Source organism: Anarhichas minor, unplaced genomic scaffold (genome assembly GCF_050575085.1).
Source record: "Anarhichas minor isolate MPS153535 unplaced genomic scaffold, ASM5057508v1 ptg000073l, whole genome shotgun sequence".
Taxonomy (NCBI): Eukaryota; Metazoa; Chordata; class Actinopteri; order Perciformes; family Anarhichadidae; genus Anarhichas; species Anarhichas minor.
In genome coordinates, this window is record NW_027466519.1 from 2,451,433 (window position 1) to 2,479,310 (window position 27,878).

The following is a 27,878-nucleotide window of genomic DNA, read 5'->3' on the forward strand; positions in this document are numbered from 1 at the left end:
CTTTCACACCAGCGAAGAAGAAATCGTCAACAGGAAGTAGGAGCCGCAGTTGCTGAAGGTTAGCTGTGTAGTTTGCCGACTTTCTAAACATCGTGAACTGTATTCAGTTATTGTGCCTTTTGTGCAACCAAAACTGCAACATTTTGTATCAGCAACGAAGTTGCTCAGTGTGCGGAACTGAAACAAGTGAACGTTGCCGGCTAAATGAATGCAACTTTAGCTTTTCTTTTACCGTAAATGCAGGTTTAACAGTGATGTTGACGATGAAGACTGTTTGTCCTGCAGCTGTTTTATCAATAACATTTTTAGACAAATTTAGACGATGAATAAGCTATATAGTAATAATGGGATGATTATGATGCTGTGTTGTAAAGCTTGCCTACTTCAATGTGAGCTAACCCCTTAAACACCACCAACAACCCTTTATCTTTACAACATACATCATGTTCTGCATCTGCTTATTCCAACACTTCCCTGACGCTACAGGAGCTGCACAGTGCTTACACTGGGTTAAGTTCTGCTTATCTTTTTCACAGCAGACATTGACTTGTGGTAGTAGGGGAAAAAGCACAAGGTCATTAATACACCTGATGTATTTAGGAACTTTGTGATCTCCAATTGAAAATGAGGTTGTGTGTATTTGAACAACGTTTATTCACACTTCTGTGTTCATTCAGGCTAAAGTCATATAAAGACTCAATACTTACAGACACACCAGAGGTTGAGAATTGTGAAGCTTGTTAAGTTACAGCCCCAATTTCCCTTTACGTTCCTGCCACACGCACACACACACACACACACACACGCAGAAAAATAAGCTTATTCTCAGCCTGGCACATTCCTCACAGCACGGTTTCCTGTTTTTAGTAGAGCTAAATAATAGATCCGTGTGTGTGTGTGTGTGTGTTTAAGCTGTTCTGGTTGGGTAATAAGAGCATTAATTGTATCCTCACATTGATAACTACATGACAGAAATCCAAGCATGTCTAAATAATAGGGGATCACACAGTAAAATAGCGGTAAAAACACAATCCTGAAATCTGTAGTCGAGGCAGGAAGCCATCAATTCTGGGGACAAACTGGTCAATAATCCTCTCATTTTGGCCAATATAGTGTTTGAACAACGCAGTAATCTGACTAAGTCTGCCTCTACCTATGTGAATTATGATTAATGTATAAGCTCTAAAATAATACATTATTATGAAAGAATAAGCTTTTTTTAAACTGAGTCAAGCTCCATTTACAGTGGACCGTGGTCATATTTAGCAGTTTAGAAAATCCTGATCGGAGGCTGCACTCCAAGCAGCTCTTATCTAACAGTGTATCGGTGGCTGCAGGTTCTTTTCTGTTTTATGTTCATTCAAAGTAAGTGAAAGTAAAACTACACTAACCAGATGAATCTTGTCATATGAGTGGATTTCTATAAAGAATGTAGCGAAATCTGGAAACGTTATGGGTTGCCAGTGCACATTTGTTTTCAAGAGTGTCAGAAGTTCACCATGTCCTCCTGTGCAGGTCTCCAACATGACGGGCAGACGGGCTCTGAAGGCGGTGCTCATCGACCTGAGTGGAACTCTACATGTAGAAGACGCAGCAGTGCCTGGAGCGCAGGACGCCCTGAAACGGTAGGAAAGCGCTCCCACACCAGGGAAGTGGAGGATCTAGAGTCTGCACCAATGAAATAGAAATGAACAATGTTGCTGCCAGTCTTTTGAAGGAAACCACTATTCTAGGATGGTTGCATAATTCAATTTGTTATTATAAGATGTTTGCTTTTGTGTTTTCGGTGCTGTCAGGTTACGGCAGGCGTCCGTAGCTGTGAAGTTTGTGACCAACACAACAAAGGAAAGTAAGAGGCACTTACTGGAACGACTACATCGTCTCAACTTCGACCTCCAGGTGAAACATCCAAAGCCGTGTATTTGATTTAGTGCAGATGTGTTTGCTGTGATGTTAAAGTTTGATTCATAAAGGTGATTCATTAAAGATCAGCACTTGAAGTGATTATTTTGCTGTTTATGACCTCTGGAGTGATGCTTTGGTTCCTGACTCCAGGAGAAGGAGATCTTCACTTCACTGAGTGCTGCGAGGAGTTTGTTAGAGCAGAAACAACACAGGCCGCTGCTGCTGGTGGAGGACAGTGCACTGGAAGACTTCGCTGGTACGAAAGCTGTTAGTTTGCACTTGTGTGTGAAAGAGAAAACATGTTTCAGTTGGAGCTTTTTTTTTCGATGTTTATTCTCCATTTTTCTTTCTTTTGAAACTTTGTTTCAACAACCAGAATGAAAAGTCCCTCTTTAGTTCATGTGGAGGATATTCTATGAACCGAACTTGCCTCGAGACTTCAGGTATGACGTATGCAGTTATACACGCTCAGGGTTGCAGTTCAAAGAAAGTAAACAGAGATCCGACAGGTTTAAAAGATAAACAACATAACATTTGACAACAGCCCCAATAGGTTGCTACAACTATAAACAATAAAAGAGTTCTGTAAAAATAAGCTGATCAGCTGACAGTTAAATGCGTTCAAAAACTCTATGTTACCGCTCTCCCTTAGGCCCACCGGAGCTCTGGCTACCTGCCTTAATATAGGAGTGGTAACAAGGGGAAACATGGGGAAACAATGGGTTTTAGCCCCAGGCAAGGCTCCATGTTGGATTTCCATAATGAAATATAATTGTAAAACCCATTTATTAAACCCAAAGCACAAATAAGTTAATACACTCAATATCTAACGGGGCAACAAAGATACAATTCCTCATATTCTGCATTTGGCTCCTACAATTATTCTTATTGTTCATCATTATTGGCACTCTGCATATTGCTGCTGTTAATCAAAAAAACATGTATTTCCATTCCAATCTGTCTTTTTTTCAGCAACTACAAAACCCGCCTTGGTTTTTATCTTGACCACCTTTTTTTTTTTAAGAGGGTTTGTTGATGTTGCCTAAACCCATCAGATTGTTTTAAGAGTCACAAACCTGCTGTTGTAGCTGATCTTGACCTCTGAAGTTATTATTTTTATTTGCATCACTGAACAATCTATATGTAATTTCATTAAATTTAACTGACAACTGTTTAGTTGTCAAAAAATACGAAAGCTCATATTGTGTCGAACACCAGAAAACCCAAACTTAGTAAATCACTTGCTAAATGAAATGATCATATCAAGGTGAATACTGATTTACTAATCCTACTGTATGTATGTCTTTCCATCTCCAGGCATTGAAACCTCCGAGCCAAACGCTGTCGTCATCGGGCTCGCTCCAGATCACTTCAACTACCAAACACTCAACGAGGCTTTCAGGTGGTCAACTTGTTCATTAAACACATGCTTCAAGTTATTGAGAGGTTTGCTGGCAGGTTACTTAAGGTCAAAGTATGTTAACCGTGTATATTTCTCCCCAGAATGATTCTGGATGGGGCTCCTCTCATTGCCATCCATAAAGCTCGGTACTACAAACGTAAGGATGGTTTGGCCCTTGGCCCCGGGCCCTTTGTGACGGGACTTGAGTACGCGGCGGACTGTAAAGCTACTGTGGTGGGAAAGCCAGAAAAGGCTTTTTTCACTCAGGTTAGAAATTTATATTTTTACGGGGTTCCAAGTTAAAAAAAGAAAAAAAAGCGTTTGCATTTATCACAAATAGTTTTTTCTGGTATTGTCTGAATTGATGTCATGGTTATGAAAACATTATTAAACTCTAAATGAGACCTATCTTCTTTTGGTTCTTACCTTTAAACAGGCTCTGTCTGATTTGGGTTGTAGCCCCAATGAGGCTGTCATGATAGGCGATGTAAGTATATTGTCAACTGTGATTCATTAACAGCAAATTAATTAAGTTCAATTTGAATGTTCAACATTTAGTGGAGAGACTTGTAAAGGCTGGAGTGGCTCATTTCTATACACAAGGGCACGGAGAGTGTGAGCGACCTGTCACTTAAAATGTAAATTTATTTTGTAATATCATATGATTTTTCAAACATACCTCAATTTTTTACTATTTGATAACAATATGAATAGGCCTTTAGAAAACATCTTGCTTTTGTAACTTCCACCCCAAATATAATAAAACTTTTGGGTATTTCTGTTGTAAACAACTTATAACTATTTCCACAGCAGCCTGGGAACACGAGTGAAGTAACATGCACACTTTAATTAAAGTGGGTTCACGGTGGTTGGTGTCCTTTCGCTGTTTTTATCATAGGATGCCAGAGATGATGTGGGCGGGGCTCAGAATGCAGGAATGTTGGGAATTCTGGTCAGAACCGGTAAGAAAAAACGTCCTTAAAGTTTATTCTCTTCCCTCCATTAGTTTCACTTATTCTGTCATACAATACAGACTTTTTATGACTTTGTTGGACTTCCTATACTTTGACGACTTTATCGACTGTACTATGAATATTTTGTGAATTTATTTCAACATACTAAGCTGTGACTGTTATATAGCTTCTTTTTTTTACATACTATATTAATACGTTTTTCAACAGACTATTATGTTTTTTTTTTTTCGACATGCTTACTATGACTTTTTCCTGACTTCTTTCAACATGCTAAACTCTGACTTTTTTCTCAACATGCTATGCTATCACTTTCTTCTGACTTTTTCCTCAACATGCTATGCTATCACTTTCTTCTGACTTTTTCCGATGACTTTTCTGACTTTTTCCCGACATACTATGCTATGACTTTTTTCCACAAGGAATGCGAACAGCAGAAACAATTTTCTGGCCAATATGGCTGATATCTTAACATCAAAAATTATACACCAGGGAAACATTATCCATCAACTTTGAGCACCAAGCATCATTGCTGTGAGCAGAGTCTGCCTCCTCTTGTCCCACCGGCGTCCTGCATCCTCCTGCGGTCTGCCTGTAAAGTGCTCCTTAATCCACGATGCCACAGTAGAGCCAGGTCTCTGAAAATATATCTTGACTTTTCTTTGACATGGTATACTATGACTTTTTTCGACATGCTATACTATGACTTTTTTCGACATGCTATACTAAGACTTTTTTCCACATGCTATACTATGACTTTTTTCGACATGCTATACTATGACTTTTCTGACTTGCTATAACTTTTTTCGACAAGGTATACTATGACTTTTTTCCACATGCTATACTATGACTTTTTTCGACATACTATACTATAACTTTTCTGACTTTTTTTCGACATGCTATACTATGACTTTTCTGACTTGCTATGACTTTTTTCGACATGCTATACTATGACTTTTTTCGACATGCTATACTATGACTTTTTTCGACTTGCTATACTATGACTTTTTTCGACATGCTATACTATAACTTTTCTGACTTTTTTCCACATGCTATACTAAGACTTTTTTCGACATGCTATACTATAACTTTTGTGACTTTTTCCCACATGCTATACTATGACTTTTCTGACTTTTTTTCGACATGCTATAATAAGACTTTTTTCGACATGCTATACTATAACTTTTGTGACTTTTTCCCACATGCTATACTATGACTTTTCTGACTTTTTTTCGACATGCTATAATAAGACTTTTTTCGACATGCTATACTATGACTTTTTTCGACATGCTATACTATAACTTTTCTGACTTTTTTCGACATGCTATACTATGACTTTTCTGACTTGCTATGACTTTTTTCGACATGCTATACTATGACTTTTTTCGACATGCTATACTATAACTTTTCTGACTTTTTTCCACATGCTATACTAAGACTTTTTTCGACATGCTATACTATAACTTTTCTGACTTTTTTCCACATGCTATACTATGACTTTTTTCGACATGCTATACTATGACTTTTTTCGACATGCTATACTATGACTTTTTTCCACATGCTATACTATGACTTTTCTGACTTTTTTCGACATGCTATACTTTGACTTTTTTCGACATGCTATACTATAACTTTTCTGACTTTTTTCGACATGCTATACTATGACTTTTCTGACTTGCTATGACTTTTTTCGACATGCTATACTATAACTTTTCTGACTTTTTTCGACATGCTATACTATGACTTTTCTGACTTGCTATGACTTTTTTCGACATGCTATACTATAACTTTTCTGACTTTTTTCGACATGCTATACTATAACTTTTCTGACTTTTTTCGACATGCTATACTATGACTTTTCTGACTTGCTATGACTTTTTTCGACATGCTATACTATGACTTTTTTCGACATGCTATACTATAACTTTTCTGACTTTTTTCCACATGCTATACTATAACTTTTCTGACTTTTTTCCACATGCTATACTAAGACTTTTTTCGACATGCTATACTATAACTTTTGTGACTTTTTCCCACATGCTATACTATGACTTTTCTGACTTTTTTTCGACATGCTATAATAAGACTTTTTTCGACATGCTATACTATAACTTTTGTGACTTTTTCCCACATGCTATACTATGACTTTTCTGACTTTTTTTCGACATGCTATAATAAGACTTTTTTCGACATGCTATACTATGACTTTTTTCGACATGCTATACTATAACTTTTCTGACTTTTTTCCACATGCTATACTATAACTTTTCTGACTTTTTTCCACATGCTATACTAAGACTTTTTTCGACATGCTATACTATAACTTTTCTGACTTTTTTCCACATGCTATACTAAGACTTTTTTCGACATGCTATACTAAGACTTTTTTCGACATGCTATACTATAATTTTTCTGACTTTTTTCGACATGCTATACTATGACTTTTCTGACTTGCTATGACTTTTTTCGACATGCTATACTATAACTTTTCTGACTTTTTTCCACATGCTATACTATGACTTTTCTGACTTTTTTCGACATGCTATACTATGACTTTTTTCGACATGCTATACTATAACTTTTCTGACTTTTTTCGACATGCTATACTATGACTTTTCTGACTTGCTATGACTTTTTTCGACATGCTATACTATAACTTTTCTGACTTTTTCCCACATGCTATACTATGACTTTTCTGACTTTTTTTCGACATGCTATAATAAGACTTTTTTCGACATGCTATACTATAACTTTTGTGACTTTTTCCCACATGCTATACTATGACTTTTCTGACTTTTTTTCGACATGCTATAATAAGACTTTTTTCGACATGCTATACTATGACTTTTTTCGACATGCTATACTATAACTTTTCTGACTTTTTTCCACATGCTATACTATAACTTTTCTGACTTTTTTCCACATGCTATACTAAGACTTTTTTCGACATGCTATACTATAACTTTTCTGACTTTTTTCCACATGCTATACTAAGACTTTTTTCGACATGCTATACTAAGACTTTTTTCGACATGCTATACTATAATTTTTCTGACTTTTTTCGACATGCTATACTATGACTTTTCTGACTTGCTATGACTTTTTTCGACATGCTATACTATAACTTTTCTGACTTTTTTCCACATGCTATACTATGACTTTTCTGACTTTTTTCGACATGCTATACTATGACTTTTTTCGACATGCTATACTATAACTTTTCTGACTTTTTTCGACATGCTATACTATGACTTTTCTGACTTGCTATGACTTTTTTCGACATGCTATACTATGACTTTTTTCGACATGCTATACTATAACTTTTCTGACTTTTTTCGACATGCTATACTATGACTTTTTTCGACATGCTATACTATAACTTTTCTGACTTTTTTCCACATGCTATACTAAGACTTTTTTCGACATGCTATACTATAACTTTTCTGACTTTTTTCCACATGCTATACTATGACTTTTCTGACTTTTTTCGACATGCTATACTATGACTTTTTTCGACATGCTATACTATAACTTTTCTGACTTTTTTCGACATGCTATACTATGACTTTTCTGACTTGCTATAACTTTTTTCGACATGCTATACTATGACTTTTTTCGACATGCTATACTATAACTTTTCTGACTTTTTTCGACATGCTATACTATAACTTTTCTGACTTTTTTCCACATGCTATACTAAGACTTTTTTCGACATGCTATACTATAACTTTTCTGACTTTTTTCCACATGCTATACTATGACTTTTCTGACTTTTTTCGACATGCTATACTATGACTTTTTTCGACATGCTATACTATAACTTTTCTGACTTTTTTCGACATGCTATACTATGACTTTTCTGACTTGCTATGACTTTTTTCGACATGCTATACTATGACTTTTTTCGACATGCTATACTATAACTTTTCTGACTTTTTTCGACATGCTATACTATGACTTTTCTGACTTGCTATAACTTTTTTCGACATGCTATACTATAACTTTTCTGACTTTTTTCCACATGCTATACTATGACTTTTCTGACTTTTTTCGACATGCTATACTATGACTTTTTTCGACATGCTATACTATAAATTTTCTGACTTTTTTCGACATGCTATACTATGACTTTTCTGACTTGCTATGACTTTTTTCGACATGCTATACTATAACTTTTCTGACTTTTTTCGACATGCTATACTATGACTTTTCTGACTTGCTATGACTTTTTTCGACATGCTATACTATGACTTTTTTCGACATGCTATACTATAACTTTTCTGACTTTTTTCCACATGCTATACTAAGACTTTTTTCGACATGCTATACTATAACTTTTCTGACTTTTTTCCACATGCTATACTAAGACTTTTTTCGACATGCTATACTATAACTTTTTTCGACATGCTATACTATAACTTTTCTGACTTTTTTCCACATGCTATACTATGACTTTTCTGACTTTTTTCGACATGCTATACTATGACTTTTTTCGACATGCTATACTATAACTTTTCTGACTTTTTTCCACATGCTATACTAAGACTTTTTTCGACATGCTATACTATAACTTTTCTGACTTTTTTCCACATGCTATACTAAGACTTTTTTCGACATGCTATACTATGACTTTTTTCGACATGCTATACTATAACTTTTCTGACTTTTTTCCACATGCTATACTATGACTTTTCTGACTTTTTTCGACATGCTATACTATGACTTTTTTCGACATGCTATACTATAACTTTTCTGACTTTTTTCGACATGCTATACTATGACTTTTCTGACTTGCTATGACTTTTTTCGACATGCTATACTATGACTTTTTTCGACATGCTATACTATGACTTTTCTGACTTGCTATGACTTTTTTCGACATGCTATACTATAACTTTTCTGACTTTTTTCGACATGCTATACTATGACTTTTCTGACTTGCTATAACTTTTTTCGACATGCTATACTATAACTTTTCTGACTTTTTTCCACATGCTATACTATGACTTTTCTGACTTTTTTCGACATGCTATACTATGACTTTTTTCGACATGCTATACTATAACTTTTCTGACTTTTTTCGACATGCTATACTATGACTTTTCTGACTTGCTATGACTTTTTTCGACATGCTATACTATGACTTTTTTCGACATCCTATACTATAACTTTTCTGACTTTTTTCGACATGCTATACTATGACTTTTTTCGACATGCTATACTATAACTTTTCTGACTTTTTTCCACATGCTATACTATGACTTTTCTGACTTTTTTCGACATGCTATACTGTGACTTTTTTCGACATGCTATACTATAACTTTCCTGACTTTTTTCGACATGCTATACTATGACTTTTCTGACTTGCTATGACTTTTTTCGACATGCTATACTATAACTTTTCTGACTTTTTTCGACATGCTATACTATGACTTTTTTCGACATGCTATACTATAACTTTTCTGACTTTTTTCGACATGCTATACTATGACTTTTTTCGACATGCTATACTATAACTTTTCTGACTTTTTTCCACATGCTATACTATAACTTTTCTGACTTTTTTCCACATGCTATACTAAGACTTTTTTCCACATGCTATACTAAGACTTTTTTCGACATGCTATACTATGACTTTTTTCGACATGCTATACTATAACTTTTCTGACTTTTTTCCACATGCTATACTATGACTTTTCTGACTTTTTTCGACATGCTATACTATGACTTTTCTGACTTGCTATGACTTTTTTCGACATGCTATACTATGACTTTTTTCGACATGCTATACTATAACTTTTCTGACTTTTTTCCACATGCTATACTAAGACTTTTTTCGACATGCTATACTATGACTTTTTTCGACATGCTATACTATAACTTTTCTGACTTTTTTCCACATGCTATACTATGACTTTTCTGACTTGCTATGACTTTTTTCGACATGCTATACTATGACTTTTTTCGACATGCTATACTATGACTTTTCTGACTTGCTATGACTTTTTTCGACATGCTATACTATAACTTTTCTGACTTTTTTCGACATGCTATACTATGACTTTTCTGACTTGCTATGACTTTTTTCGACATGCTATACTATAACTTTTCTGACTTTTTTCGACATGCTATACTATGACTTTTTTCGACATGCTATACTATAACTTTTCTGACTTTTTTCCACATGCTATACTATAACTTTTCTGACTTTTTTCGACATGCTATACTATGACTTTTCTGACTTGCTATGACTTTTTTCGACATGCTATACTATAACTTTTCTGACTTTTTTCGACATGCTATACTATAACTTTTCTGACTTTTTTCCACATGCTATACTATAACTTTTCTGACTTTTTTCCACATGCTATACTAAGACTTTTTTCCACATGCTATACTAAGACTTTTTTCGACATGCTATACTATAACTTTTCTGACTTTTTTCCACATGCTATACTATGACTTTTCTGACATGCTATACTATGACTTTTTTCGACATGCTATACTATAACTTTTCTGACTTTTTTCGACATGCTATACTATGACTTTTTTCGACATGCTATACTATGACTTTTTTCGACATGCTATACTATAACTTTTCTGACTTTTTTCCACATGCTATACTAAGACTTTTTTCGACATGCTATACTATGACTTTTTTCGACATGCTATACTATAACTTTTCTGACTTTTTTCCACATGCTATACTATGACTTTTCTGACTTGCTATGACTTTTTTCGACATGCTATACTATGACTTTTCTGACTTGCTATGACTTTTTTCGACATGCTATACTATAACTTTTCTGACTTTTTTCAACATGCTATACTAAGACTTTTTTCGACATGCTATACTATAACTTTTCTGACATTTTTCCACATGCTATACTATAACTTTTCTGACTTTTTTCGACATGCTATACTATAACTTTTCTGACTTTTTTCCACATGCTATACTATGACTTTTCTGACTTTTTTCCACATGCTATACTATAACTTTTCTGACTTGTTATGACTTTTTTTTAAACATTCAACGAGACAAGGATATTTATTGTCTTTGCGACAAAATGCAGTTGTAGTCCATTCGCTGCCAGAGTAAAAACTTGACAAACAGTTGTACATTCCTGAATGAATTGGCATCACAAGGAATGTGAACAGCAGAAACAAAACAATTTTCCGGCCAATATGGCTGATATCTTACATCAAAAGTTATACACCAGGGAAACATTATCCATCAACTTTGAGCACCAAGCATCATTGCTGTGAACAGAGTCTGCCTCCTCTTGTCCCACCGGCGTCCTGCATCCTCCTGCGGTCTGCCTGTAAAGTGCTCCTTAATCCACGATGCCACAGTAGAGCCAGGTCTCTGAAAAGATATCTTGACTTTTTTTCGACATGCTATACTATGAATTTTTGTGATTCGTTTTTCAACATGCTATATTATGATTTTTTTTCAACAGACTTTGTTTCTGACTTCAGAATACAACCTCTTGACAAATAAACAGTTTCAGGTCATTTTTTTGTTGCTTAATCAACCTGTTACACTTAAAAAAAAAAAAACTGTATTATTAATACTGTTGGTTAGTTTTATTGATGGCATTTCACCTTTTCCCCTGTCAGGTAAATACAGAGAAGGAGATGAGAAAAAAATCAACCCTTCTCCCCACCTGACATGTGACAGTTTCCCAGAAGCTGTTGAACACATCCTGAAGAACCTGCTATAAGCTTAGACGTAACAACAGAGCTCTACAGTTTCTTCTTCCAGATCAAAAATAAACATTTACACAGAAATGTCTATTTCAGGGTGGAGAACTACTTTTTCAAGTCCAGAGTGTTAAAGTAAAGCATGCATATAAGAATTACCAACCATCATTTGCAACAATAACAAATGTTTTGTCATTATGTATGAATACAAGTTTGAATAGAAAGATATCCAGCATCGTGTATGATTTTTGGAATGCTAAAAAGTAAATGTAAAGCATGCATTTTAGAAGTACCCACCATCTGTTGTCATTATAAATAAATACGTGTTTGAATAAAAAGATATTCAGCTGTTACTGTTTATTACATATATGATCATTGTACATAAAATACAAGCACTGGCACAGATTGCATACAAATTAGTAGCACTGGCTCAGAATATCAAAGTTTAAAGCTTCTTGTTTTTTGGGTATTTTACTTTTACTTTTTTTCCTTCACTCATGTCAACAGATAGACAAAAATGCAATAAATTCTCTAAATCTCTCTTAATTCAAGAAGTAAAAACATTGGCTACAAAATTTGAGGGGTGGGAAGATTTTTAATTGACTGATTCCACCCGAAGTTATATCATGGGGACATACTGAGTTCATTAAATTATAGTTTTTGTTTTATGTAATGTGTGTGAGCTTAAAATAAGTAATTTAGAAAAGCCCTAATAAAGAGCACACTCTTACCCTGACTCCCACTAACAACAGTTGGTCCTGTCAGATATGCTGTAGCGTTGGTATAAAGTCTTTTTTCAAAAATGCCCCGTGTGTCAGACAGACTCGTACTCTCTCTCCCAGGCTGTGTATCTGTCCATCAGGTTCCTGGCCGAGGGTTTGGTGTGTGCGATGACGTCCAGGAAGTCAGCTGTTGTCACAGTTTCCAGCTGAATGGCGGGCATGTCACAGTCTCCTGTGAAGGATAATGTAAATCAAGCTGCAGTGTATATAAGGGACACTTGACAGAGATCATGGCTGTTGTAGGGGTCCATCTTGCGTCGTAGAGCCAAGACTACTTTACTTTTGGTGTGCTGCAGCAAATGCCTTCACGCCTACACACCAAGACACCTAATCTAGAACTAATATTAAGGAAACTCATGGCTGCCATCATGTTTACCCAATCACATTTCAGTAAAACCATGGAGGGCGTTACCTCATTTTTCTCAGACAAAGAAAGACTTTCCAGTCAATTTCATCTCTCGAGTAAAATAAAGTTCACAATGAAGTAAAATGCCTACTGGAAATGCTGCCGTGGTTATCAGTATGCCATTCTGTAATGGCCCAATACCCAGATTTATTCTAAACACATTAAGCCATAAAAGTACAAAATTTGGCGCTTTTATAACAAAATGAATAGGATGCTATGCTGCCCCACTGCTGGTGTTTGCTGTAAAATATCAAATATAACATGCGTTTCACCTACAACGCAGAGGCGTACCTACACACACGCCCACATATCTTTAGCACCTGAGGTGCACTGTGTTGATGAGGCGTTTGTTACAGCTTGCCAAAGTACACATATACACTTACTCTAGCCGTAGCAAGTACACAGTGAATGTACTGTGCGTTAGTTGGCTGTATCATTTGACACCTCATAGTGTCACACAGTGTGTGTGTGTTGTCCTACCGTCCTTATGTGACTCCAGAGCATCAAAGATCTTGCGTACTGGTCTCATGGCGGCCTCCTTGCACACCAGTCTGAGATCAGAACCAGAGTAACCCTCCATCTCCTGCAACACACGCACACAAAAAGCAGGCAGATATTCTTTATTCTCTCCTCAGTGGCAGCAGACATTAATGACACGCAACACAATAAGTCATTTTTTTCCAGGCAACAAAACAGACGAATAAATGATTTCAACACTTTAAATTGTCTTAACGAGTCTTCCTGTAACACACCTTCGCCAGAGTTTCATAGTCCAGCTCAGTCCGTAGCTCCACCCCTCCTGTGGAGCTGAGAGGAGGCAGCCAATGAGAGATCATGGCTTGGCGAGCTGACAGGGAGGGAAGACTTACTAAAATCCTCTTCTCTAACCTCCTCAGCATGGCATGGTCCAGTTCCCTGAGAGGAGAGTGAGAACAGTTGGAGAACTGTAGACGGCAGTTTATTTCTCGTTTACTTTTAGTCCAAATATCCTTTTTGTTCAACTTGTTTCCTTATGTATTCTTTTTTTAAATCAGGTTAACAAAGACGGCGAAATATGATATTATTTTAGGAAATAATCTCAACCCAACGAGAACTGAGTTGAGCAAGAGAAATAGAGTTATAAAGCAAAATAATGATTGTACATGCGTGTCCGCCGTTCTTCACAAACACACTGATTTGTTGTTGGTATCATTGTTAGAGATATAATACTGATAGCCATTGAGGTTTGTACATGCGTGTGTTTATGTTGGAGTATTACCAAGGCATGTTGGAGACAGCCAGTACAAACACAAGGTCCTCGGATTTCGCCAGTCCGTCCATCTGAACCAGCAGCTCAGTCTTCATCCTGCGACTTCCCTCATGCTCTCCTCTGAAAACACACATCAGTCTGCTGTTATATTAGGTTCATATTCACCACATCAGCCTGCTGTTATATTAGGTTCATATTCACCACATCAGCCTGCTGTTATATCAGGTTCATATTCACCACCACATCAGTCTGCTGTTATATCAGGTTCATATTCATCAGCCTGCTGTTATATCAGGTTCATATTCACCACCACATCAGTCTGCTGTTATATTAGGTTCATATTCACCACCACATCAGTCTGCTGTTATATCAGGTTCATATTCACCACCACATCAGCCTGCTGTTATATCAGGTTCATATTCACCACCACATCAGTCTGCTGTTATATTAGGTTCATATTCACCACCACATCAGTCTGCTGTTATATCAGGTTCATATTCACCACCACATCAGCCTGCTGTTATATCAGGTTCATATTCACCACCACATCAGTCTGCTGTTATATCAGGTTCATATTCACCACCACATCAGCCTGCTGTTATATCAGGTTCATATTCACCACCACATCAGCCTGCTGTTATATCAGGTTCATATTCACCACCACATCAGCCTGCTGTTATATCAGGTTCATATTCACCACATCAGCCTGCTGTTATATTAGGTTCATATTCACCACCACATCAGTCTGCTGTTATATTAGGTTCATATTCACCACCACATCAGTCTGCTGTTATATCAGGTTCATATTCACCACCACATCAGTCTGCTGTTATATCAGGTTCATATTCACCACCACATCAGTCTGCTGTTATATCAGGTTCATATTCACCACCACATCAGCCTGCTGTTATATCAGGTTCATATTCACCACCACATCAGTCTGCTGTTATATCAGGTTCATATTCACCACCACATCAGTCTGCTGTTATATTAGGTTCATATTCACCACCACATCAGTCTGCTGTTATATCAGGTTCATATTCACCACCACATCAGCCTGCTGTTATATCAGGTTCATATTCACCACCACATCAGCCTGCTGTTATATCAGGTTCATATTCACCACCACATCAGTCTGCTGTTATATTAGGTTCATATTCACCACATCAGCCTGCTGTTATATCAGGTTCATATTCACCACCACATCAGCCTGCTGTTATATCAGGTTCATATTCACCACCACATCAGTCTGCTGTTATATCAGGTTCATATTCACCACCACATCAGTCTGCTGTTATATCAGGTTCATATTCACCACCACATCAGTCTGCTGTTATATTAGGTTCATATTCACCACATCAGCCTGCTGTTATATCAGGTTCATATTCACCACATCAGTCTGCTGTTATATCAGGTTCATATTCACCACCACATCAGCCTGCTGTTATATCAGGTTCATATTCACCACCACATCAGTCTGCTGTTATATCAGGTTCATATTCACCACCACATCAGTCTGCTGTTATATCAGGTTCATATTCACCACCACATCAGCCTGCTGTTATATCAGGTTCATATTCACCACATCAGCCTGCTGTTATATTAGGTTCATATTCACCACATCAGCCTGCTGTTATATCAGGTTCATATTCACCACCACATCAGTCTGCTGTTATATTAGGTTCATATTCACCACATCAGCCTGCTGTTATATTAGGTTCATATTCACCACCACATCAGTCTGCTGTTATATCAGGTTCATATTCACCACATCAGTCTGCTGTTATATTAGGTTCATATTCACCACCACATCAGCCTGCTGTTATATCAGGTTCATATTCACCACCACATCAGCCTGCTGTTATATCAGGTTCATATTCACCACCACATCAGCCTGCTGTTATATCAGGTTCATATTCACCACCACATCAGTCTGCTGTTATATTAGGTTCATATTCACCACATCAGCCTGCTGTTATATCAGGTTCATATTCACCACCACATCAGCATGCTGTTATATCAGGTTCATATTCACCACCACATCAGCCTGCTGTTATATCAGGTTCATATTCACCACCACATCAGCCTGCTGTTATATCAGGTTCATATTCACCACCACATCAGCCTGCTGTTATATCAGGTTCATATTCACCACCACATCAGTCTGCTGTTATATTAGGTTCATATTCACCACATCAGCCTGCTGTTATATCAGGTTCATATTCACCACCACATCAGTCTGCTGTTATATCAGGTTCATATTCACCACCACATCAGTCTGCTGTTATATCAGGTTCATATTCACCACCACATCAGTCTGCTGTTATATCAGGTTCATATTCACCACCACATCAGCCTGCTGTTATATCAGGTTCATATTCACCACCACATCAGTCTGCTGTTATATCAGGTTCATATTCACCACCACATCAGCCTGCTGTTATATCAGGTTCATATTCACCACCACATCAGCCTGCTGTTATATCAGGTTCATATTCACCACCACATCAGCCTGCTGTTATATCAGGTTCATATTCACCACATCAGCCTGCTGTTATATCAGGTTCATATTCACCACCACATCAGCCTGCTGTTATATCAGGTTCATATTCACCACCACATCAGTCTGCTGTTATATTAGGTTCATATTCACCACATCAGCCTGCTGTTATATCAGGTTCATATTCACCACCACATCAGTCTGCTGTTATATCAGGTTCATATTCACCACATCAGCCTGCTGTTATATCAGGTTCATATTCACCACCACATCAGTCTGCTGTTATATTAGGTTCATATTCACCACCACATCAGCCTGCTGTTATATCAGGTTCATATTCACCACCACATCAGCCTGCTGTTATATCAGGTTCATATTCACCACCACATCAGCCTGCTGTTATATCAGGTTCATATTCACCACCACATCAGTCTGCTGTTATATTAGGTTCATATTCACCACATCAGCCTGCTGTTATATCAGGTTCATATTCACCACATCAGCCTGCTGTTATATCAGGTTCATATTCACCACCACATCAGCCTGCTGTTATATCAGGTTCATATTCACCACCACATCAGCCTGCTGTTATATGAGGTTCATATTCACCACCACATCAGCCTGCTGTTATATCAGGTTCATATTCACCACCACATCAGCCTGCTGTTATATCAGGTTCATATTCACCACCACATCAGCCTGCTGTTATATCAGGTTCATATTCACCACCACATCAGTCTGCTGTTATATTAGGTTCATATTCACCACATCAGCCTGCTGTTATATCAGGTTCATATTCACCACCACATCAGCCTGCTGTTATATCAGGTTCATATTCACCACCACATCAGTCTGCTGTTATATTAGGTTCATATTCACCACATCAGCCTGCTGTTATATCAGGTTCATATTCACCACCACATCAGCCTGCTGTTATATCAGGTTCATATTCACCACCACATCAGTCTGCTGTTATATTAGGTTCATATTCACCACATCAGCCTGCTGTTATATCAGGTTCATATTCACCACCACATCAGCCTGCTGTTATATCAGGTTCATATTCACCACCACATCAGCCTGCTGTTATATCAGGTTCATATTCACCACCACATCAGCCTGCTGTTATATCAGGTTCATATTCACCACCACATCAGTCTGCTGTTATATTAGGTTCATATTCACCACATCAGCCTGCTGTTATATCAGGTTCATATTCACCACATCAGCCTGCTGTTATATCAGGTTCATATTCACCACCACATCAGCCTGCTGTTATATTAGGTTCATATTCACCACCACATCAGCCTGCTGTTATATCAGGTTCATATTCACCACCACATCAGTCTGCTGTTATATTAGGTTCATATTCACCACATCAGCCTGCTGTTATATCAGGTTCATATTCACCACCACATCAGTCTGCTGTTATATTAGGTTCATATTCACCACATCAGCCTGCTGTTATATTAGGTTCATATTCACCACCACATCAGCCTGCTGTTATATTAGGTTCATATTCACCACATCAGCCTGCTGTTATATTAGGTTCATATTCACCACCACATCAGTCTGCTGGTATATCAGGTTCATATTCACCACCACATCAGTCTGCTGTTATATCAGGTTCATATTCACCACCACATCAGTCTGCTGTTATATCAGGTTCATATTCACCACCACATCAGTCTGCTGTTATATCAGGTTCATATTCACCACCACATCAGCCTGCTGTTATATCAGGTTCATATTCACCACCACATCAGCCTGCTGTTATATCAGGTTCATATTCACCACCACATCAGTCTGTTATATTAGGTTCATATTCACCACATCAGCCTGCTGTTATATCAGGTTCATATTCACCACCACATCAGTCTGCTGTTATATCAGGTTCATATTCACCACCACATCAGTCTGCTGTTATATCAGGTTCATATTCACCACCACATCAGTCTGCTGTTATATCAGGTTCATATTCACCACCACATCAGCCTGCTGTTATATCAGGTTCATATTCACCACCACATCAGCCTGCTGTTATATCAGGTTCATATTCACCACATCAGCCTGCTGTTATATCAGGTTCATATTCACCACCACATCAGTCTGCTGTTATATTAGGTTCATATTCACCACATCAGCCTGCTGTTATATCAGGTTCATATTCACCACCACATCAGCCTGCTGTTATATCAGGTTCATATTCACCACCACATCAGTCTGCTGTTATATTAGGTTCATATTCACCACATCAGCCTGCTGTTATATCAGGTTCATATTCACCACCACATCAGTCTGCTGTTATATCAGGTTCATATTCACCACCACATCAGTCTGCTGTTATATCAGGTTCATATTCACCACCACATCAGTCTGCTGTTATATCAGGTTCATATTCACCACCACATCAGCCTGCTGTTATATCAGGTTCATATTCACCACCACATCAGCCTGCTGTTATATCAGGTTCATATTCACCACATCAGCCTGCTGTTATATCAGGTTCATATTCACCACCACATCAGTCTGCTGTTATATTAGGTTCATATTCACCACATCAGTCTGCTGTTATATCAGGTTCATATTCACCACATCAGCCTGCTGTTATATCAGGTTCATATTCACCACCACATCAGTCTGCTGTTATATTAGGTTCATATTCACCACATCAGCCTGCTGTTATATCAGGTTCATATTCACCACCACATCAGTCTGCTGTTATATCAGGTTCATATTCACCACATCAGCCTGCTGTTATATCAGGTTCATATTCACCACCACATCAGCCTGCTGTTATATCAGGTTCATATTCACCACCACATCAGCCTGCTGGTATATCAGGTTCATATTCACCACCACATCAGTCTGCTGTTATATTAGGTTCATATTCACCACATCAGTCTGCTGTTATATCAGGTTCATATTCACCACATCAGCCTGCTGTTATATTAGGTTCATATTCACCACATCAGCCTGCTGTTATATCAGGTTCATATTCACCACCACATCAGTCTGCTGTTATATTAGGTTCATATTCACCACATCAGCCTGCTGTTATATCAGGTTCATATTCACCACCATATCAGTCTGCTGTTATATCAGGTTCATATTCACCACCACATCAGTCTGCTGTTATATCAGGTTCATATTCACCACCACATCAGCCTGCTGTTATATCAGGTTCATATTCACCACCACATCAGCCTGCTGTTATATCAGGTTCATATTCACCACCACATCAGCCTGCTGTTATATCAGGTTCATATTCACCACCACATCAGTCTGCTGTTATATCAGGTTCATATTCACCACCACATCAGTCTGCTGTTATATCAGGTTCATATTCACCACCACATCAGTCTGCTGTTATATCAGGTTCATATTCACCACCACATCAGTCTGCTGTTATATCAGGTTCATATTCACCACCACATCAGTCTGCTGTTATATCAGGTTCATATTCACCACATCAGTCTGCTGTTATATTAGGTTCATATTCACCACATCAGCCTGCTGTTATATTAGGTTCATATTCACCACATCAGCCTGCTGTTATATCAGGTTCATATTCACCACATCAGTCTGCTGTTATATCAGGTTCATATTCACCACATCAGCCTGCTGTTATATTAGGTTCATATTCACCACATCAGCCTGCTGTTATATCAGGTTCATATTCACCACATCAGTCTGCTGTTATATCAGGTTCATATTCACCACCACATCAGTCTGCTGTTATATTAGGTTCATATTCACCACATCAGCCTGCTGTTATATTAGGTTCATATTCACCACATCAGCCTGCTGTTATATTAGGTTCATATTCACCACATCAGCCTGCTGTTATATTAGGTTCATATTCACCACCACATCAGTCTGCTGTTATATCAGGTTCATATTCACCACCACATCAGCCTGCTGTTATATCAGGTTCATATTCACCACCACATCAGTCTGCTGTTATATTAGGTTCATATTCACCACATCAGTCTGCTGTTATATCAGGTTCATATACACCACCACATCAGTCTGCTGTTATATCAGGTTCATATTCACCACCACATCAGTCTGCTGTTATATCAGGTTCATATTCACCACCACATCAGTCTGCTGTTATATCAGGTTCATATTCACCACCACATCAGTCTGCTGTTATATCAGGTTCATATTCACCACATCAGTCTGCTGTTATATCAGGTTCATATTCACCACCACATCAGTCTGCTGTTATATCAGGTTCATATTCACCACCACATCAGTCTGCTGTTATATCAGGTTCATATTCACCACATCAGCCTGCTGTTATATCAGGTTCATATTCACCACCACATCAGTCTGCTGTTATATCAGGTTCATATTCACCACATCAGCCTGCTGTTATATCAGGTTCATATTCACCACCACATCAGTCTGCTGTTATATTAGGTTCATATTCACCACCACATCAGTCTGCTGTTATATCAGGTTCATATTCACCACCACATCAGTCTGCTGTTATATCAGGTTCATATTCACCACCACATCAGTCTGCTGTTATATCAGGTTCATATTCACCACCACATCAGTCTGCTGTTATATCAGGTTCATATTCACCACATCAGCCTGCTGTTATATCAGGTTCATATTCACCACCACATCAGTCTGCTGTTATATCAGGTTCATATTCACCACCACATCAGTCTGCTGTTATATCAGGTTCATATTCACCACCACATCAGCCTGCTGTTATATCAGGTTCATATTCACCACATCAGCCTGCTGTTATATCAGGTTCATATTCACCACCACATCAGTCTGCTGTTATATCAGGTTCATATTCACCACCACATCAGTCTGCTGTTATATCAGGTTCATATTCACCACCACATCAGTCTGCTGTTATATCAGGTTCATATTCACCACCACATCAGTCTGCTGTTATATTAGGTTCATATTCACCACATCAGCCTGCTGTTATATCAGGTTCATATTCACCACCACATCAGCCTGCTGTTATATTAGGTTCATATTCACCACATCAGCCTGCTGTTATATTAGGTTCATATTCACCACCACATCAGCCTGCTGTTATATCAGGTTCATATTCACCACCACATCAGCCTGCTGTTATATTAGGTTCATATTCACCACCACATCAGTCTGCTGTTATATCAGGTTCATATTCACCACCACATCAGCCTGCTGTTATATCAGGTTCATATTCACCACCACATCAGTCTGCTGTTATATTAGGTTCATATTCACCACATCAGTCTGCTGTTATATCAGGTTCATATTCACCACCACATCAGTCTGCTGTTATATCAGGTTCATATTCACCACCACATCAGTCTGCTGTTATATCAGGTTCATATTCACCACCACATCAGTCTGCTGTTATATTAGGTTCATATTCACCACATCAGCCTGCTGTTATATCAGGTTCATATTCACCACCACATCAGTCTGCTGTTATATCAGGTTCATATTCACCACCACATCAGTCTGCTGTTATATCAGGTTCATATTCACCACCACATCAGCCTGCTGTTATATCAGGTTCATATTCACCACCACATCAGTCTGCTGTTATATTAGGTTCATATTCACCACATCAGCCTGCTGTTATATCAGGTTCATATTCACCACCACATCAGCCTGCTGTTATATCAGGTTCATATTCACCACCACATCAGTCTGCTGTTATATCAGGTTCATATTCACCACCACATCAGTCTTTATTGTGACATGAGTGATTGTAATTACAGAACCAACCATGTCAGTCTTTGCACGGTGTTCTGCCCATTGTAATCCTTAAATTATTAAAGGGCTTCATAATTATGGCAAAAAGTGATCATTTCAATTATTTTTGCTTGGATAATAATGATCAATTCTGTTTATTATACATGATGATTTAGAACTATTTTAGTGTAGTTTTGACTAAAAATACTCATCTGCATTCAGACCTTTATTATGGCTAAAATGGTATATATAGTTAATACAAATTAACTATAATAATTTAATTAAAATTTAAAGCAAATGTCTGATGTAAAATCTTTGTGAAAAAATTAAAAAAGCATTTCTGGGTTCAGAAATGACAGACGTCTCACAGTAAGTTAAATGTCTTACTCAAGGACAATGTGACAGGAGACATGTGGACATACATGATTGTGTTTTGCAAAGCGTGAACTCCTAACCTTCAGGACGGGGGAAAAAACATTAACCGCACTTTGTGGTTTAGCTCACCCCATGTTGGTTCCTCTCTGGCTCATCACTGACTCCAGCTCATCCAGGAAGATGGTGGATGGGGCGTAGTACCTGGCCAGCTCAAACAGAACCTGCAGACATATGGATACACACAATAACCCAAATGTAACCTGAAAACGTGTTGTATTTTCTTATTTGTTGCATTTTACCTATTGTGTGTGTTGAAGAAGAACCTACCCGGACCAGTTTCTCAGAATCTCCTCTCCACTTGCTGACGATGCTGGAGGCGGAGATGTTGAAGAAGGTCGTCTTACACTCTGTAGCCACGGCCTTGGCCAACAGCGTCTTACCCGTACCTGTGTGTGTATGTGAGTCAGACAGTCACAAGAATGTGCGGAAGAATTCCAAATTGTTGGACTTTTGGGACCGGAAATGATTTAATGTGGTCCACTGATTAGCAGCAAACAAACAACAGTTTTGTCTTTCCATCAGCAAACCTGATGAAGGTTTTACGGCACTGGAGGTCTTACCTGGGGGGCCATAAAGCAGCAAGCCTTTCCACGGAGACAGGATGCCTGTAAACAGCTGGGGGTACTGAAATGAGAGGAGTCTAATATGAAAACTACAGCACAGATAAACCTTTAAAAATAAAAATAAAAATCACATAACTCGATATGAAAATATGTTACAGCTGCAAACATAATCTTCCAGCAAGAAAACATAAATTTCCATTTTCTGCTGGCCAATAAGACGCTGAGCTGTGTGCAAAGAAAACTGATTATCTTGATGTATAGCTGAGTCAGTGCTGCAAATACCACATACTACAAATGAGTCTGAATTCTAGGTGGCAAACAGAGTCCGAGTCAAATCACCAAACTGACCTTTATGCTCTAGGGAATGAATAATAATAGAGATGGAAGTTGGGGATTGTGGGAAGGTGCAGGTGCGGTGTTATTCAATAAAACAGTCCGGCAGAACAGAGGACAGACGCATCAGTCCTCATCTCCGTCTGTAAATGTCAAGAGGATGCAGACAACCTGATTTGTTGTCATCATATCCATGAGAGAGGTCCAGGTGATGATGATAGAAGCGTGTATGTTCTGTGTGTGTGTGAGATATGTTTTATTTGTATTTGCAATATCTATATGAAGCGGCAAAATTGTATGAAAGTGTTTGTGTCTATACATTCTACATGCCATTATATGTGTTCCTGATTTCCCTGCCTATCTATCCATCTGTGTATGTGTGTGTTACCATATCAGCCCAGATATAGATTTAATGTCAGCCTAACAGACTGGCCTGACCCCGCCGCCCTCCTCCTCTCAAAGCCCTTTAAAGGAGATGTATTCAGAATCGAAGCTGGGCGACCGGTGCTGAAATACCAGCATGCCCGGGCAGCGGCTGCACCTTAATGGGATAGACGACGGCCTCTTTGACTAATCGCTTGGCGTCCTCCAGGCCGATGATGTCCTCCCACCGCACGTTGGGGCTGTGCAAATAGATGTCCTATAGGGGTGAATACACACACAAACACACAGGGTGAGGGATGCATGTGGAAGATATCAGCTTGAACCACACACACACACACACACACACACACACACACACACACACACACACACACACACACACACACACACACACACACACACACACACACACACACACACTTGTATAAATGGGTATCCTTTAGAGTGAAACATCCGGTAAGGGAAATAGATAGAACCTGGGCCTTCATTAATACAGCACATCTATCCATTCACAACAAAGCTCTCCGGTGCCCTCTAGTGGGCATATTCAGTATCACTTAAAGCATATCTTTACAAGTATGCGCCACAAGGTTGAGATCAAATCAGCCTCTCCACGTATATGTTTCTGGTTTGTCAGCGTTTGCGATATAGTGTGTGTGTGTGTGTAGTAGTAGTACCCTGCTGATGATTGCAGCAAGTTCTCTCATCTCACCGCTCATTCCAGGAAAGCCACTGAGAGGCTTTAGCAGCCGTTCCTGCAACAAATCATAAACTCATTGTTATTGGTTGTAGTGTAGTTCTATTAGTAGCTTTGCTATTGTTTGATTTGATTGTTATCGTGGATTTTTTTGTAATGTAATTAAGGTCGTGTAAATGTAATTAAAATGGAAAGAAAAAATGATATTTTTGCATGTTTAACAGACTAGAATTACCATGTGGTCGGAGTCACTGCCAGCTCCTTTGACTGCGTCATGAATGGAACCTTTGCCGTCAATCATTTGGCCCTAACACAGCCAACACAAGATGTGTACTCACTTAGGCGAACTACGGTATAATAAAAACAAACTGAAAGTGGGGGTTTAGTTTTCATTTCTTTATGAAAGCATGTGTTTGTATTTATCAGTTTATGTTTATACTTTGTATAAAGAGAAAAAAATGCAACTGCTAAATTGTGTTAAATGGCTGTATTCATTAGGGGCTCGGCATCGTCTGCTATTGTCTTCTACTCTAAGGTGGTTTAGTTAGTAATGTTTTTATCATGTTTTAAGACTGAACTCAATAAAAAAAAATAACAACATACTGTACACAAACACTAAGTCAGAATTTCCAATATCAATACACAAGGACACATTTTAATATAAAACACAAACAATTAAAACCTATTAGAAAATCTGGGAGCTCATTTCTGTAAAATTACAAACAAATAAAATATGTCTTTGTAAAAAATAATGATCGCCTTCATCTGTAAATAACAACAAACACTCCCCGGTACCTTTCTGTTCACGGCTGCCTCACCAGCTGGTCCGTTTCTGATGGAGGAAACGTTGAGACCAAAGTCTGACGACTCTGGAGGAGCAGAAGAGACGTTCTCCTGGAAACCCAGTCATCAGGATGTCAGAATAACCACCGTGTTATTTCAATATTCTGATTTTGGTTGTCCTGTGTTAAATGTACATTTGTATGTGAACAGGCAGCTGTCCTCTTGGCTCCAAGTCCAGACTGTGGGCTCGGACACTTGTTGATTTTGGGAAGAGGCTTCACAGCTGAACAGGGACTCCTGCGGGACAAAGAGACACACGGAAGACATTTATCAATGGAAGAAGATGGAATCGACCATAATGGCTCTACCTAGCACACCGCACCTTATTTAACACTCCTGAAAAATCTGTCTAATGCTTCTTCAAATCAATACTTACAATGATGTTTCTGTAGTGTATTTTACTCGTTTAGTTTATATCATCAGCATGTATGGACAGTGAATGACTATCAAGTCTGAGAGATGGAGAGACTCACTTCTTTACTCCACCACTTCTTGCGTTTCTGTTTTCACCTTGACGTAAAAACAAAGTATTCATTGACTATAATTGAGACGTAATGAATAAATCCAAATTATTCCAAATTTAGCACATGGAGCATGAGGTATGAGCTCTGTGCGGCTCAGTGTTTTAGTGGAGGTCACATACCTGGTTCTGCTGTTCTTCTGATAAGTTTGGGATATTTCTGGAACTTGACGTAGTGATAACTCTCGTAGTCCATCAGCACCATCTCCAGATCGATGTTATCACAGACCTCGAACCTCCTCACACCTCCATTAGTCTCCTGGTCCAAGGCCACGGCTGCAGACACGTAGCTGGCGAATGGACACACAAGATATCACACGCATGGACCTTGGACAGATCAAAAAGTAACAAGACACAAGGTCAGCTATGTCTGCTGTCTTGTACTGTGAGCCTGAGGATTCCAATATGATTTAGCTTGAATGTGTTTTGTTGATGAATTGCATACGATGTGGCCAATAACACATTCTATATAGACACACACCCACACACATACACATACAGCATGTCCTTCTTTCTGCTTTTTACAATGGACCAAGTATAAACTGGCACAGTCTTTATACAAAGTTCAGGATTTGAAATCTGAGACATCTCACGTTTCATCGACAGCCGTCCTGTCCTACTCAATCAATCAATCAATCAATGCAGAAATCAAATCCAATCTGCGTGTAAGATCCCCACCTAAATGCTAAAAATGTAAAAACATGTGTTTTAACATGCCACCGCACATCTGGAGGTTCCAGCACACAACTGCATACTGACCCTTGCCCCAGCAGGTGTTGGTAAATGAGGATGAGGAGACTCTTCCTCCTCATCTCAGTCCTCAGCTCATCCTGTTGGACAGCGACACAGAACACACTCAGCACTTCAAACTGCACACACACACAACACACAAATGCTGCACTATACGAACACCCAGGACAAGTCAGAGAAAACTAAATATCAGTAGAGGGCGACAAATTGCAAAAAATGACACCCACCTGACTAAGTATCTAGGCAACCTGCAGACGCCAACCTAGCTAGCCTAATTAGCTCACGAGCTAGCTTAACGGCTTGTTGCGTAACGTTAGGTTAAGGTTAGCTAATTGTGACAGTTTAGCTGTTGTTTGCTGCATAACGTGTGTAAAACACATCGACCTGGACCTGGATATATGCTAACTTCGCTTGTTATCTAGGCCAGTTGATTTGACCAGAAGCATAGCTGACGTTAAATTCCCTTCTCCTAGTAAAGTTGCTAGTTAGCTAAAAAGTGAATAGCTTACCAACAGTTGTCCGTAAATCCTGCTAGAAAACACAAAAACAAAACCCCGTATTCACTCACCGCTTCCCGGGCTTGGTGGGCGACTTTTATTGATTGATAGGAAAGCTCCATCATGCCTCTGAAAGCTTAGTGAGAGGGTGGCTCTATGCTCCAGTTCCCTGATGTCCCTCAGTAGTTTAGGAAGTCTGCTTCAACGTGTTTG

At 38.4% G+C, this 27,878-nt stretch overlaps 2 protein-coding genes across 5 annotated transcripts; one reads left to right on the forward strand and one right to left on the reverse strand.

The window, feature by feature from the left end:
• Positions 1 to 12,731, forward strand: hdhd2 (haloacid dehalogenase-like hydrolase domain containing 2). Of its 4 annotated transcripts, none has more exons than XM_076079792.1 (9): positions 1 to 58; positions 1,516 to 1,625; positions 1,797 to 1,899; positions 2,056 to 2,161; positions 3,223 to 3,307; positions 3,409 to 3,574; positions 3,744 to 3,794; positions 4,206 to 4,269; positions 11,899 to 12,731. In XM_076079792.1, exons 2-9 carry the CDS (start codon positions 1,525 to 1,527, stop codon positions 12,000 to 12,002), a joined length of 780 nt encoding a protein of 259 aa, XP_075935907.1. In that variant the 5' UTR covers positions 1 to 58; positions 1,516 to 1,524; the 3' UTR covers positions 12,003 to 12,731. The 4 variants fall into 4 exon arrangements, with proteins under 4 accessions (XP_075935907.1, XP_075935908.1, XP_075935905.1 ...); XM_076079793.1 differs by lacking the exon at positions 1 to 58 and adding an exon at positions 65 to 1,365; XM_076079790.1 differs by lacking the exon at positions 1 to 58 and having other exon boundaries at positions 65 to 1,625.
• On the reverse strand, positions 11,798 to 27,878 carry katnal2 (katanin p60 subunit A-like 2). The gene is made up of 16 exons (XM_076079789.1): positions 27,737 to 27,878; positions 27,178 to 27,248; positions 26,542 to 26,708; positions 26,372 to 26,408; positions 26,033 to 26,135; positions 25,851 to 25,949; positions 25,291 to 25,362; positions 25,036 to 25,113; positions 24,516 to 24,614; positions 23,639 to 23,702; positions 23,346 to 23,464; positions 23,148 to 23,239; positions 14,429 to 14,539; positions 13,923 to 14,085; positions 13,651 to 13,753; positions 11,798 to 12,936 (listed from the first exon to the last, which is right to left on the reverse strand). Exons 1-16 carry the CDS (start codon positions 27,788 to 27,790, stop codon positions 12,797 to 12,799), a joined length of 1,572 nt encoding a protein of 523 aa, XP_075935904.1. The 5' UTR covers positions 27,791 to 27,878; the 3' UTR covers positions 11,798 to 12,796.